We start from the raw sequence: 16,093 nt of genomic DNA, 5'->3' as shown, positions 1-16,093 counted from the left end.
TGCTCGGGGGGGATTGGGGGCAGGAGGAGAAGGGGATGACAGAGGATGAGATGGCTGGATGGCATCACCAACTCGATGGACGTGAGTTTGAGTGAACTCCAGGAGTTGGTGATGGACAGGGGGGCCTGGCGTGCTGCAGTTCATGGAGTCGCAAAGAGTCAGACACGACTGAGCGACTGAACTGAACGAAGAAACTAAGGTCTGCATTTTAGTTGTTAATGATTTTCTTTTACATATTTTTCAACAAGAACAACAGCAACAGAAAGGGCAAGGGTGTTGATTAAACAATTAAGGAAGGAATTTCATGGTCCGTTAAAATATTTCTTCTATCAGGTTTCTTTAACTTTTATCTGTCCAGTCGGCTCAAGTTAATTTTTCCCTTGCCAGCATTCTCTGCTGGCCACCACAATTTCATAATCTCACAACCATTCATCACTTTCCACTTAAGCACCCGAAGCATTGCCACTTTATTATGAAGGTCTGCTTCCTGTAGGCTCTTGACAATGGAGGTGCCACCTTTGTGTTTGTCATGGGGCAAAAGTTGAGTGTATCATTTCATTGTGCTCAGTACATTCCCAGCCTCATCTGGGAAATGCCACATTCCATCTCTAACTAGAAACTATTTGGTCAAATACAGGCTACTGGGTGAAAGTTTCTTTCTACCAGCAAAGACGAGCATACCATATTAGATGAAAAAATTCCTTGGGTTCTTTAAAGCCTTTTGCATCGTAAGAGATGGCTAAAGTCATTTAACTTTCTAGCTGCAGATTTTAACTCAGAGATTATAATGGATTCCAAGATTTATCATCCAGTATATTAAGTCCTGGGCTTCCCAGGTGGTACTAATGGTAAAGAACCTGCCTGCCAATGCAGGAGACATAAGAGAACACAAGTTTGATCCCTGAGTTGGGAAGATCCCCTGGAGGAGGCTATGGCAATTCACTCCAGTATTCTTGCCTGGAAAATCCCATGGACAGACGAGCCTGGCAGGCTACAGTCCGTAGTATCGCAAAGAGTCAGACATGACTGAAGTGACTGAGCCCATATTAAGTCCTACGTTTTACCAGTTTTTCTATAAGCTCATGGCTTTTTGCCAGGAAAATTTTTTTAAGTTTATATTTATTTGTATGGCCACTTTATTAATTTCTGTACACTTATATATCTGATCATTCATTGTACCATCAGCAGATATTTACTGAGTGCCAGACACTGTTCTGGGGATATGACAGTGAATGCATTAAACGGAGGGATAAACTATTTACTATTTAACTTTTATCTGTCCAGTCTACTCAAGTTAATTTTTCCCTTGCCAGCATTCTCTGCTGGCCACCACAATTTCATAATCTCACAACCATTCATCACTTTCCACTTAAGCACCTGAAGCTTTTTATTTACTAAGATGGTGAAGAGAGAAGAGCCAATACGAATTGGTTTTATTCAAGATGCCCTCAATTGTAGGACTGAAGACAACTTTGTGTCATCTCAGTGTTGTGTCCCAAGCCCGCAGTAAGAGCCTAGGAATATTTTTGGATGGATTAAAGGTGGCATAAATGAAGAAATCTTATCAAGTCATCTGCATGGTATCGACTGGACTGTTGATCCCATTCCAGACTCCTGTTTCTACTCTTGAAAAACTACAGATGCCACTCAAAACCTCAGAGTTCTTGCCACTCCCAATTATTAGTCAGGAAATGCCCCAGTCCTACAGACACAGTAGAGAACAGAGAACCCATGTCCAGGGATCAATAGAGATGCATCCTTTTTTGACAGTCCTCAGACTTACTGATCAAATGGTGGTAGAAAATGTGGCCAGTCTTGCTTACTTGCTCTTCAGTTTTATTGAGTCATTCTCAATGTTAGGAAAGTCTTACTTTCCAAATATTTGGGTATTCGTTTGTTTCCTCTTTGCAGGGGCTCCTGGAGTTTAAAGGTTTAAACTGCAAAAAGTAAGGAAAAATAAATGCTCTCATCTGCTTCTACTTGGGAGATGTCTCCTTGGCCCTCTTTGGGAGATGAGAGCTGCCATGTTGGCGTTATTTGGTTTGTGTCTCCAGCCCTTCCCACATGCTCTTCTTACCCTCCAGCAGGCTTTACCAATCACCCTTCCATGTGAAGGGCAGAAGTCTTCCAAGGCAAAATTATTAAGCACTTCACATACAATTTTTTAGCCTAATACAATATTCTTCCTATATCAGTGAAACTCAATATATAGGTTCAGATACAGTTTCAGATATAAGGGAGTGATAGTTGTCTGAGTCTTTCATCAGTTTGTATGAGCAGAGGGCCAGCAATTTAGCAGGGGTCACTGCCTATCTCCTCTGCCTGTGGGTTTCCCTGCTCTAACTAACATCTATGCTTTTCAGAGTTTGGCTTTGAAACCTTCCATGTAAAGTGAGGCACCCAAATTGCCTGGGTTCATTAAGTGATCATTTACTACAGACTTCAAAAAAATTTCATCCTGAATTAGTCCCTAGAAATTTCCTTGAAAGGGGTATAAGAGCTTTAACAATGAATTATTGTCTATGGAATGCTCAGCATGAAAGGGGATCCATATGTGCAAACTAGAATTTGTCATATGTAATGTCAGTTAAATCAGGTCTAATCTACCAAATACATTTTTTATTGCCTGCTTCATTAAAAAGGCTCTTAAAGTAATGAATAATCTTCAGCTTCACCAAGGATTATTAATGCCTTTATAACTCATGTCCACTGAAAATAGAAAGACAGCTTGAAACTCTACCCTAATCTAACCTCCATGTTTGTCTTAGAGCTTTAAGGAAGAAAATCTATCAGACCTCTCCAGTATTAAATGCTGTCACACAAGCAGTTACTGTGAATTGAGTCAGGAGAAGAAATTTTAAGAGGAAGTTGAATCTGGTTTAAATGCTGTGGCAAAGCAAGTCTTTCTCTGTTAACTCTGATGTTTTGTTTTCCTACAGCAAGTCCACACGCAACACCATCGACTCTTCATTTTCCGACGTCACCCATCATCCAGCAGCCCGGGCCTTACTTCTCTCACCCAGCCATCCGCTATCACCCTCAGGAGACGCTGAAAGAGTTTGTCCAACTTGTCTGCCCTGATGCTGGTCAGCAGGCTGGACAGGTGGGGTTCCTCAATGTAAGGAAAATTCTTTTTTTTTCCCAATTTCTTTAGAAATATTAACCAAATGTAAAAATAACAAGGGAAGACCTTATGACCATGTGACGTGGTGCTCCAGTGTCGTGCTGACTGACTACAGGCAAATGTCATATTTATTCTAGATTGTGGGAAAGTTAACTTACTCTAAGAGGGATTGGCCAGGATTTAAAAACAGTGTTTGTGTTAACTTCTCAACTGTCAAGTTTATGGATATAAATCATCTCAAGGGTGAACTGTATAACCTTCTAAGGTCTGTGGGCAGATAATCCCACCTCCTGCACACTAACTCAAGGGCTCACACAGCTAACAAAATAGAAAGACCAAATAATTTTAAATAATGATTTTGAGTGGTAGGGAGCGGTAGGGGGAGGAGGGGGCACAGATGTTTCAGATCAGCTAAGTTGATATTTTTTAAAAATAGTCTTCTAACACTTCACATCAAGTTGACCAGTACTTGAACTCAAGATGCTCGAAGTAGTTTATTATAGTTTGCTATTTCTGCAAGTAGTTATCTTTCCCACTTATCTTTGTATACAGCTAAACAGTCCTCAATCGATTTGAATGAAGATTTCAATTTTTTTCTCAAATAAGCTAAATCACAAACTGAAACAACATTCCTAATGTAAAAGTGATTTTTTTTAAACTTTTTATTTTGTACTGGGGTCTAGCTGATTAACAATAGTATGATAGTTTCAGGTGAACAGCGAAGGGACACAGCCATCCATATACATGTATCCATTCTCTATCAGACTCCCCTCCCATTTTTTAAAAATCACAAATTTTGTTTCAAATGTAGAACCAAATGTTTACAATGGATAGCTATATCCCAAGGCCAATAATAATAAATTGGAAATAATGAACAGCATAAAGCCAAATGTAATTTTCCTTTTATCCTATAACTGCACATGAAGCCACAGATGAACCATGATTATGATTGCCTAATCTAGAATATTTTATCACACCATTCTATCACTGATTTTCTTGCTTAAAGAAATACCTGATTCTGCATATCTGAGACAGAAAAGACAGCTTTGACTAATGTCTGGTGATGTGTTAGCAGATACATTTCTGTCTAGACAACAAATCAATATGGAGCCTTTTTTCTTTTTGCTTGTGTATTCATTTGCTTGGCGTATTCTAAAGCATTCACTTACGGACTTTTAGCCCACTCAGAAATAACACACAGGCAAGTTTGTTGGCAAGAAAGCACAACATTCTGACTGTCAGATGAGATTGTCTTTGAGGAACAATACTAAATATATAAGTGAATGTTGATGAGGGAGTGAGACTTCCTCTGCAGAGTTATTAAGCTTAAACTTAAAAGCCTGGGACAACAGCATTTCCTTCAGCTGAATTTTGATTCAGGACTAGAGCTGAAATAGGAGATGTTATTGCTGAGTGAACGATGTCACTGAAGACCAGAGGCAGAAAGGCCACTTGGGAAGCCATGAAAAGACTGAAGTGATCACCAGCATCAAGCATCTGACTTTCAGATTTCTAACTTCTTTTTTAATAGTCCTGACATCATCCTATATAACTGTCAAATGCCCAGTTTTACATTTTGATCAAAATTTTATAGGGTTTAAGGCAGGTCTCTTCATGGGACTATGTGGAAAAACTTGAAAATAAATGGATTTTATTGCTTTCTTCAGAAGAAAATTTTTCTTTTGTTAAAGAGCTGTTACTTGGTTGTTCTAACATCAGGCAGCCAAATAAATATGACTCTTATGGCATATGCTTATATAATTTAAATCAAAATTAGAAGTGATATTTTTCCTTAGCAGAATTTTGACAGCTGAATTCTAAAGTTTCTGTGCCTGATGTTATACAATATGTGAAAGAAATTTTTTATGTTCACTTAACATATTTATTAAATGTTATATAATATCAACTTTGAAGAGTGAAAATAAAATATTTTTTTAATCTCAAATGCATATTTAGGAAACTTCACTATATCTATATAAATAGGCGTGATGGAATAATTCCGCATTCTATAAAACACTTAGAAATTAAATTAATATTTAATAATCATGAGAATGATGACAAAGGTCACAGTTAGTACCGAATCAAAGCATTCCAAGCACGAGTTGGCAGGTCCTTTCATAGAATCAAATGCAAAGAAGGTCAAAGTAATTCAAGAGATAAGTTTAGGATACATGGAGCGTGTGTGCCTAAGACTGTACTTTTGTGGAATGTCTTAAGAACAACCTACGTTTCGTCATCCATATGCTCTTATGGAAGAATTCAAGCAGCTGGAATACTTAGTAATTTGCATAAAATGTGCCTAACGCCTAACGAATCGTTTGTTTTCAGAAGCAGCTAATGGTTCTTATCTGTGTCTTCTTTTTCCTGTGCATGCTTTGTTTTGTTCCCACCCCGGCAGCCCAACGGGAGTAGCCAAGGCAAAGTGCACAACCCATTCCTTCCCACCCCCATGTTGCCACCACCACCGCCACCACCGATGGCCAGGCCTGTGCCCCTGCCGGTGCCAGACACGAAGCCTCCGACCACGTCAACAGAAGGAGGCGCAGCCTCCCCCACCTCACCAAGTAAGTATGGCTGAGACAAGGCGCCGGTCACTTACAAAGCTCTGTGCACTTGAATCAACATCTCAGCTTGGCCCCTCACTGCATAGGCTTTAGTGAAAGGCACGATCCCCAGTGATGGTTGTAGCATGAGTTTGCAGAACCAAGACCAGATCAAAGCAGATACTGCTCTAGGGTACCACCAACTATACCAAGTGTGAAAATGACTGGGTGTTGGGTGGATGAAATGGTACAACTACATGCCCAGGACTGAAAGTGAAAATATGAATTACTCAGTGTTGCATATTATTTGAGTGGCTTTGAATACTATCCTCATGATCATCAAACAACATCTACCTGTATGAATCTTACTAGCAAAAATTCCTCATACTTTGGTAGAGCCCTGCCTTCCCGTAACTTACAATCCAAGAGAAATGCATTTGATGAGCTACAAAGATTAGGTACCTCATCCATCAAATAGAAAAAAAAGTTTAGATGAAAGTAACCAATTCAAAGGTGTGTACATTGAGCATTCACCAACAAAAGAGACTGGCAGAAGATCAGAGCTAGTAGCCATGGCAGTTGCCTAGCTAAGATTGGCAGAGGGAGGAGATGGAAAATGCAATTGGAAGGAAAGAGAAAAGAACTCTTGGCTCTTCTCTGAATACTCTGGGAAGTGTGATCTGACAGTATAGGATTATTTGATAAATTAGAGAGAGAACAACTCTCCTGGTATTTCCTGATATTTTAAAGATGACAAGGGAATAGAAATAGGTTGAACACATAAATTTGTCTTTTATTATACCTGAGATAATGACAGGAAGAGTGGTGGCTGTAGGCAGAGTTCCCAGGTAATGGATGAGACTACCTAATCTTGATAGGGGGTGTGCTGACCACCTTCTCTAAAGCACTGCAGAGGGATCAAGGCATAGGAAAGAATGGGAACTGTGACAGTGACCCTAAAGAGAGAAGGTCTTCAAGGAAGTGAGGCTGGACACAAGGCATCTACAGAGGAAGAAGTGAGCATAGACCAGGAAAGAAGCAGTAAGATCAAGAACTTGAGCAGCAGCTATGGAAATTGAATGGAAGAAAGCCCAAGAAGAGCTGTTTTCCAGACATAAGCTTTTGGGCTTGGACAGCCATTTGGATGAGTATAGTGAAGGATGATTCAAACCTCTCGGTGTTCGGGACAGTGTGGTATTGAATACAGGAGGGCCAAAGAGAAAAAATGAGCCTCTGTTGATACAATGTTCATTGAACTTAATGTGGGGGATACTGATTTCAAATATCTAAAGCCCCTTATGGGTATGGGTGAGATTCAGGTTATCTAGTATGCATTCATTTTGATAACGCATGCAGAAGTGAGTGGCATTGTGCATGGATTCTGGTTTTATAGCAAAAAGACTGAGAGTCTAGAGGAAATTCTGGGCAGGCTGACTTCTCTTGGTAAGAAGTGGTTCAACAAATGAGAAAACCCTGAGTGTCCAATGACATAGGAAGCAAACTAGGCTTGCTATAAGGATCTTGGACACTCAGTTCAGAAAAGAAGCTTCTGAGAAGTAGAAGCTTATAGGTGAGTCCTCCTTATTGTGTATTCATGTAACATCTTCAAACTAGTCAGAGAATAACCATCCTCAAACTCTGTTAAATCTAGTCGCTGGGGATATTGACTTACACATTGGCAACTGCATGCTTATTGTGCTGTTGCACCACTGGTGCATATTGTACCACTTTTCTGTCTCTCTAGATGTACAGGACATTGGCTGAGCTCTCAGAAAACCTTGTTTAATGTTCTTATTCTACATAGAATAAGTCTAAAGGATAAGGGCTCAAACCCCCACCTTTCACATTGGTAGCTGTGTTTCCCTTCCAATCCCAAGTTTCCTCATCTGTCGAATGTGGGCAGTAATCCCTAGCTGGGCAAGGTTATGTGAAATCAGCCACGATAAGCACCACACCACCACCAAATAAATTGGACCATTATATTGTCTCCCAGGGGCTTATCTGTTGGCTCAGACAGTAAAGAATCTGCCTGCCATGCAGGAGACCTGGGTTCGATCCCCTGGGTCGGGAAGATCCCCTGGAGAAGGGAATGGCAACCCACTCCAGTATTCTTGCCTGGAGAATCCCATGGACAGAGGAGTCTGGTTTGCTATAGTCCATGGGGTGGCACAGAGTCAGACACAGCTGAACGACTAACACTTTCATTTCTTTATTTACCAAAACTCTTAACTAGTGGAAGCCTCCCAGGCTAGGCTAATGAAGAAACGTGTCTGTAGGACGTGTAGAAGCTACTCAGCCCCTCAATCAGGTTGGTATGAGTCTCTTCCTGGGCTTCCTTCCATGGATTGCATCTAATGCCTTGATGAGAACATAACCACTGTCCTCCTGTGCCCCGCCCCAAGCATTCATTTAACGTGATGGGAAGAGGTGTGGAGGAGGCCTTGGCAGATCCAGCTCATATGGTTGCCTGTTCCTTAGCACAGGGTTTAGAGATTTTCAGAAAAAGAATTTCAGGAAAGGGGAACAAAAGTTTGATATTTACATAATAATTTTATACCTACTTTTTGAATCCTAGGATTCTAGGAATGTAGTCAAAACCAAGTGTTCTACTGATGGCATAGAAAGGTTTTTATCATCATAAATTTTAGCCCTTGTTTCTGGTCTTTCCTGGGGTTTGCTGAATTCACAGTAATATGTTATTTCAGAGCAGTATATCAGCTATCTTCTACTTTACTTTTAAGACAGTGATAGTCTGGGAAACCTGTAATTTATAGTATAGGAGAAGCCTCTCAAATTAAAAATCTAAAAGCCCACCAGCCCACACTGGGAAGACTGCCTCCTTTCATTCATTTATTCATCCTTCATATATTAGGCATCTGTCATGTAACAAGGACTGTGTTAGCCACTTGGGATACAAGGATGATTCACTTCTTCTCCAAAGAAACTCGGGGTTTGTTGTGGGAGACAGCTGGGGTACAGGCAGCTCGCCCAGACAGCACTGGGACAGAGGTGTGCATCGGTGCCACGAGAGGACTTGGGAGGGAGTTGGGTCCAGGTGTGGGGCCTCAGGTGGGGTTTTTTTGGAGGGAGTGACTTCTTAGCTAGTAGGGGTAGCATTCTGATGTTTCAAGCCTGAGGGAGAAGGTAGAACTTCTCCTCAGAAACCAGCTTGTGGGTGGAAGGAGGGGGTGTCTGACATTGGATTACCACTGGATAAAAATTTAGAGCAGAAGTATCATTTCATTAATTCTGTGCTTTCTTAGAAATTACAGCCACAGGGTGGTTGGATCCTGTTTATCTTTGTCAGTTTATTAGAGCTCAACTTTAGCAAGAAGAAACATCACGACAGGGTATTATTAAGTACAGATGTTCAACATCCTGACAGTATATCTGATATTGAGTCTTTTTCAAAACCGCTAATTGTATACCCTGGGACAGTCTTTTCTACTGAGAGGTTTAAGATGATTTGCGATAAAATAAGGTTTTAAAAAGGAAAGTAGGAATCACCTATACTGACAACTTTTCTGGGCCTGGACTCCCATGTCTGTTAACAGGAATAACCCTAACTGCTCTTCATACTGTCACAGACAGGTTGTCAGGACAAAGTGGGGCGACAGATGTGCTGTGCTGTAGACAAAGTCCAAGACACCATTTTGAATATGCTCATTTATAAAATACAAGTGGGTGCCAGCCTAAAGCAGAGTATGTGTTTTTAAACTAATCAGTTGCCTCTGGCACCAATGTGCAACTTTGCAGCTGCCACCGGGAAAACGAGGGTAAGACAGATTTGGGGGAAAATATTTGCCTATAAAATAATATGTTTTAATGGAAAAATCCTTACCAGAGGCCTAAAAAAGAGTAGTGAGGGTGGAAATAACAGTTCTGTTCTCTCAAGGAGGACATTCATATAGTTGATATGTTTGGAGGAAGATTGATATATACTATGCCAGATCTGTTTAGGATACCATGACAAACGGAATAACTGGTAAGAGTAGTTCACAGTGGGTGGATTCTACTTCTGCTGATTAACTGGGTTTAGATAACCGGTGAGAGAATATCACTTGTTCATTCATTCAGTAAACAGTTATTGACTAGCCACTATGTGCAAAGCAGCGTTGCAGATGCTAGGATTCTGCGGGAAACGAAAAAGATGAAAAATCCCTGATTTTGTGGAGCATTCATTTTACAGAGGACGATGAATAAAATAACAAGTATAACAGGTAGGAGTGATGTGAGATGCTGATACAATAGTAGGAAAGCGAAGCACAGAGGGGTTGGGATTAGTGGGGGTTGGATACAACCTAAACAGGGTGGTCGGAGAAGGCCTGTCTGAGAAGGGGAGGTTTGAACAAAGTCCAGCAGAGGCAAGAGAATGAGCCATGAGACTGTAGAGGGAGGAGTTTCCGAGCAGGAGGATCAGCCAGTCCAGCCTGCATGTTTGAGGAGCAAAACCCAGAGGCCAGTGTGGTGCGACCATAATGAGTGAATGAACGAAAGTAGGGGGAGGCCATGCCTGAGAAGTAATGTGGATGAACGAGGATATGACTGGGAGCTGGGGAGCAGAGGGGAGGCTCAGGCTCATGGAGGCAGCAAGTGTTGAAGGTTCTTATGGGCCACGTTAGGACTTTGGCATTTGTTCTGAGATGGGGAGCAAAGGAGTGACACGAGTTAGGTTTTAACATAAACGCTTTGAAGGCTTTGCTGAAAATAGATTTCATGAAGCAAGAATTAAAATAGGAGGACTAGTTATGAGGCTTATTTTTAAACCAATAAATATGAGTGTCTTCTACATGCCAGCCACCATTCTAGGCAGAGGGATCCAAAAGTGAACAAAGCAGACCGTCCGCTTCCCTTGTGGCATTTACATTCTAGAGGGAGGGGACGAACAACAAAGAACAAGTAAGTTAGTGAGTCAGGGACCAGGAAGTACAGTGGGAAAAAGTAACGCAGGGAAGGGGTGGCATACCCTTGCAGTATTGCAGGCAAGAGCTGCTAATGATCTGAACCCATATAGGGGCAGTGCATTCTCAGTCACTTCAGTCATGTCCAAGCCTTTGCAACCCTGTGGACTGTAGCCCACCAGGCTTCTCTGTCCATAGGATTCTCCAGGCAAGAATACGGAAGTGGGTACCATGCCCTCCTCCAGGGGATCTTCCAGACCCAGGGATCGAACCCATGGCCCCTGTGTTGGCAGGTGAATTCTTTACCACTGAGCCACCAGGGAAGCCCCTGGGGAGGCAGTAGGGGTGGTGAGAAATATATGAAAGATAAAGGTGATAACATTTACTGACATGTTAGATGTGAGTTGAGGAAAAAAGAAAAACAAAAAACTGGAGATATCAGCAAAGACACCTAGATTTTTGACCTGAGCAATTGGAAGTGTGGAGTTGCCATAAAGTGAGTTGAAAAAGTTACAGGAAGCTCAGTTCTGGGCAAGGGGCGGGGATCATAAGTTTAGTTTGACCAAGTTATATTTGGAGATGCCTATTAGGTACTCTTGCCTGGAAAATCCCATGGACGGAGGAGCCTAGTGGGCTACAGTCCATGGGGTCGCGAAGAGTCGGACACAACTGAGCGAGTTCACTTTCACTTTTCACTTTCATGCATTGGAGAAGGAGGTGGCAGCCCACTCCAGTGTTCTTGCCTGGAGAATCCCAGAGACGGGGGAGCCTGGTGGGCTGCCATCTGTGGGGTCGCACAGAGTCGGACACGACTGAAGTGACTTAGCATTAGGAATATTGGGCTTCCTAGGTGGCTCAGTGGTAAAGAATACATGCCGATGCAGCAGACGCAAGTTCGATCCCTGGGTCAGAAAGATCCCCTGGAGGAGAAAATGGCAACCTACTCTAGTATTCTTGCCTGGAAAATCCCATGGACAGAGGAGCCTGGCGGGCTACAGTCCATGGGGTGGCAAAAGAGTCAAACGCAACTGAACATCCATCCATGCATGTTAGGTATTTTACTGGTGAGACTAATTGTAATAACATCCTACCTACTGCTGTTCTTTGCAGTGTACTGAGTTTTTCTACATGCACCATCTCATTAATTGGGAAGGGACTCCTTTTCAAACATGTAATAAAACAAATGGATATTCCTAAGAGTCCTGAGGATAACAGCTCAAGAATAGGCAAATCTCTCATTACATTTGGATCTGTTTGTGGTATGATAATTCAAAATGCACAATTCATTTTCTTAATTGCATTGTAAAATTCAATTTTTTATAATAGGTTGGCACCAAGAACATACTATAAAAATGGACTTTTCCAGAAAAGAAACTGAAGATTGGCATCATAGCCTAGAATTATAATGAAAAGAAAAAAAAAACATTTTTGAATTATGATAGAAGATAAAACATGAATATTTTCCTTTTTTAAATTAATTAGGAACACAAAAACTCAATTTAAAAATGCATGAAAGACTTATAAACAGTTTTCTCCATCCTGTCTTAGCCATGAACTTTTGATTTTTTTAAACTAGAATTCTATTAAATTAGAAGCATGTAATAACAAGTTCCCTTTTTATTTTTATATCTCTGATGAATCTTGTATACATTCATTGTATGAATGAGTTTGAACCTGTTAATTGAGAATGTAACAATAATCTCTGACCAGGATTGAAATTTCCTAGTATAATAATTAACATATGTTCAGTGCTTTTTGGTTAGCAGAGCTCTTTACATGTATATTTTATCTCATTTCCAACTTCTTAAGACTCAGGAAGTCAGGATTTTATAGATAAGGAAACTGAGATTCAAGAATGGAATCTCAAATTTCCCAAGATTATAATCCCATAGTGTGCGTGGGCACTCAGTCGCTCAGTCACGTCTGACTCTTTTCCAACCCCGTGGACTGTAGCCCACCAGGCTCCTTTGTCCATGGGATTCTCCAGGCCAGAACACTGAAGAGGGTTGCCATTTCCTTCTCCAGGGGATCTTCCTGACTCAGGGATCAAACCCATGTCTCCTGTGTCTCTTGCATTGCAGGCTGATTCTTTACTGCAATAAGCCATCTAGATGAAAAAGAATAATCCTATGGTCGCATGGTGCTAGCTCCTCCTGTAGCCAAATTACAAAGCAATACGACACGATTTCTGGTTACCAGGGAACCACAAACTGCCTATTCTTTTCTGAAATTAATAACACAACAAAATGTTGAGCTTTTATTAAAACCAAGCACTTTAAAAAGTGCTTTTTATATATTATCTTGTTTTAATCCTCACATTAATGCTATGAAGTGCATACTTTGAAAAGTAAATACCTTAATGGAGAAACACAGGGTGTGAAGAGATAGATAACTTTCTCAAGATCACTCAGTCAAGTGTAGCAACGTCATGACTCACACCCAGCCACCTTGAACCTGCAGTTCATACACTTGGCCAGAGCATCCTTTGAGGATCTTCGCTTTAGCCCAATTTCCAAGTTTGCAGTGCAGATCCTATGGGAGAAGTACAAAGGAAGATACTAGTGGTCATTTATGCTTCGGTGTGGATCAGTTTCCGTTGCTGAGAATAACTTTTTGTTAGCAGAGAAAGGAAAGAGAGCAGAAGAAAGGAGATAAGCAAAGAATAGCGAGAAGGTGGGAAAACAGTAGCTATTGCTAAAGCCGGAGGTTCTTTGTTCCTTAGGGCTCTCCAGAGCTTGGACTGTTGATGAATGCTTAGAAGAATTACTCTCTGAGTTTTGACCCAAATAATGATGGCTCTCTTTTTCATCAACACTTTTTTATGTGTTAATTTTAATCAGTAATTGAATTTAGAACAAGTCAGTGAATATGTCGTATACACAATTTTTAAATGATATAAGGAATGTATTTCCTCTTTCAGAGAAGAGCCAGTAGATAATGACAAGAGCAAATTTTAAAAATGTTATTTGCTTCCTTTCATAAAATAGTGTTTCTTTACTGGTACCTGAACTTTTCCTTTAGTTTTTAAGTTTTAAAAAAAGTTTATATTCAATGAAATCCACCCTTTGGTGTACAGTTCTATGAGCTTTTAAAACATCATAGATTCTTCCACCCAACACCACATACAGGATACTGAACAATTCCAAAGAGCTCCCTCCTTCTTCTTATCTACTCTTAAGTTAATGTCTGATGTTGTTTAGTGCCAGGGACCATATTTTACTTTGATCTCTCTATTTCCACATTGAATTTTATTCTTCAGCCAGCACTGCTTCTATCCCCATTATATTTTAATTTTTTATATTCTTCTGAATCAGAAAGAGACCAGTTTAACTACAGTATTTTAGGATATGATAATAGTGACATTTTCATATGGAAGAGGGAAAAGAATTATTCAATAAAGTATATTGGGATGACTGAGTAGCTGTCCACAAAAAATAAAATTCCTTATACCAAAATAAATTCCAGGTGGTACAAAAAATATAATATAGAAATATTAAACCTTAAAGTACCACAAAAACATAGGGTAGACTTTTTGGAAATATTGAAATGAGAAAGACCTTTCAAATAATATAGAAAAGTATCGTGACATAATCTTGTTGAGTGTGTGAAAAACAGGCATTCTCCTATACTGTTAGAGGACTGTAAGTTGGTTCAACCTCTTCAGAGGACTATTTTACTATATATATATTTATATATATAAATTTTAAATGTAAGTCATACATAGTGTTGGACATATGAGCAAAGATACACATCAAGTATTCGTTGCAACAGTGATTATAATAAAAGAGTGAAAGTGAAAGTCGCTCAGTCATGTCCGACTCTTTGCGACCCCATGGACTATTCCATGGAATTCTCTAGGCCAGAACACTGGAGTGGGTAGCCTTTGCCTTCTCCAGGGGATCTTCCCAACCCAGGGATCGAAACCAAAATATCCAAGTATCTACTAATATGATATACATTAGAAAACCCTTTGAAAAGAAGGATGGGGCTTGCTTCCCTGGTGGCTCAGCGGTAAAGAATCCGCCTGCCCATTGCAGGAGACACAGGTTCGATCCCTGATCGGGAATATCCCACGTGCCATGCCGTGGGGAAACTAAGTTTGTGTGCCACAACTATTGAGCCTGTCCTCTAGAGCGTGGGAGCTGAAACTACTGAAGCCATGTGCCCTAGAGCCCGTGCTCCACAAGAGAAGCCACTGCAGTGAGAAGTCTGTGCACTGCAGCCACGGAGTGGCCCCCACTTGCCACAACTAGAGAAGAGCCCGCACAGCAACAAAGGCCCAGCACAGTCAAAAATAAAAATAAGTAAATAAGCATAAGGGTGAAAGTGAAGTCGCTCAGTCGTGTCCGACTCTTGTGACCCCATGGACTGCAGCCCACCAGGCTCCTCCATCCATGGGATTTTCCAGGCAAGAGTACTGGAGTGGGGTGCCATTGCCTTCTCCAGGGGATCTTCCCAACCCAGGGATCGAACCGAGGTCTCCTGCACTGTAAGCACACACTTTTACCATCTGAGCCACCAGGGAAGTCAAAAATAAAGGATAAGTGTATATGAATTCATGGAATAATCTTTGAGTTATATTAAGTCAGCAAAGGAGAGAGAGTGCTAAGAAACAGTATGTATAGAACATATACTACTGTAGAGTGGGGATGTATATATACACTTGATTGTGTATTGAAGGATAGAAATTGCTTTGTTGGGAGGTAGTTCCTAAGTCAGAGAAGGCAATGGCACCCCACTCTAGTACTCTTGCCTGGAAAATCCCATGGATGGAGGAGCCTGGTGGGCTGTAGTCCATGGGGTCGCTAAGAGTCGGGGACGACTGAGTGACTTCACTTTCACTTTTCACTTTCATGCATTGGAGAAGGAAATGGCAACCCACTCTAGTGTTCTTGCCCGGACAATCCCAGGGACGGGGGAGCCTGGTGGGCTTCCTTCTATGGGGTTGCACAGAGTCGGACACGGCTGAAGCGACTTAGCAGCAGCAGCAGCAGTTCCTAAGTACCTGACTCAGTAAGAATGGAAGAGATTATTGAGTTTTAAATCCCCTTTTATGTCAAATATAATGATTTATTTAATTTTTAAAGTATTTTTCTAGTGAACTAAAATTTTTCTTTAAATCTCAATCACTAATTACAGTGACCAAAACTCACATAGTGGGGTCGGGTAAGGGGGGGTGAAAGGGGGTGATCCAGAAAAGCCTTGGTAAATTTTGTACATCTGATAGCAAAAATATGTGCTCTTTCTGCTGGAGAATTATATTCTTCTTCCCTCCCAGAGAGCATGGAATTTAGTACAGGATAACATTTTCACCCTCAGTAGCCATTATTTGCTCACAAGTTCTGCTTCCCTGTGGTTTAGAGGGTAAAGTGTCTGCCTGCAATGCAGGAGACCTGGGTTCGATCCCTGGGTTGGGAAGATCCCCTGGAGAAGGAAATGGCAACCCACTCCAGTACCCTTGCCTGGAAAATCCCATGGATGGAGGAGCCTCGTAGGCTACAGTCCATGGGGTCACAAAGAGTTGG

At 41.1% G+C, this 16,093-nt stretch overlaps 1 protein-coding gene across 6 annotated transcripts in view; it reads left to right on the top strand.

Annotated features, from left to right (window-relative positions):
- The window catches only part of NFIA (nuclear factor I/A), a 406,342-nt gene that overhangs the window by 337,126 nt on the left and 53,123 nt on the right, over positions 1–16,093 (top strand). For all 6 annotated transcript variants that reach the window (XM_010833919.1, XM_010833915.1, XM_010833920.1 and 3 more), the window contains 2 exons: positions 2,940–3,118; positions 5,523–5,688. In XM_010833919.1, the coding sequence (XP_010832221.1) occupies positions 2,940–3,118; positions 5,523–5,688 (345 nt within the window). The remainder of the gene's footprint in view (positions 1–2,939; positions 3,119–5,522; positions 5,689–16,093) is intronic.

Source organism: Bison bison, unplaced genomic scaffold (genome assembly GCF_000754665.1).
Source record: "Bison bison bison isolate TAMUID 2011002044 unplaced genomic scaffold, Bison_UMD1.0 scf7180017863957, whole genome shotgun sequence".
Taxonomy (NCBI): Eukaryota; Metazoa; Chordata; class Mammalia; order Artiodactyla; family Bovidae; genus Bison; species Bison bison.
Note: the sequence above shows the minus strand (reverse complement) of the source record. Positions and strands in the feature narration are given on the sequence as shown.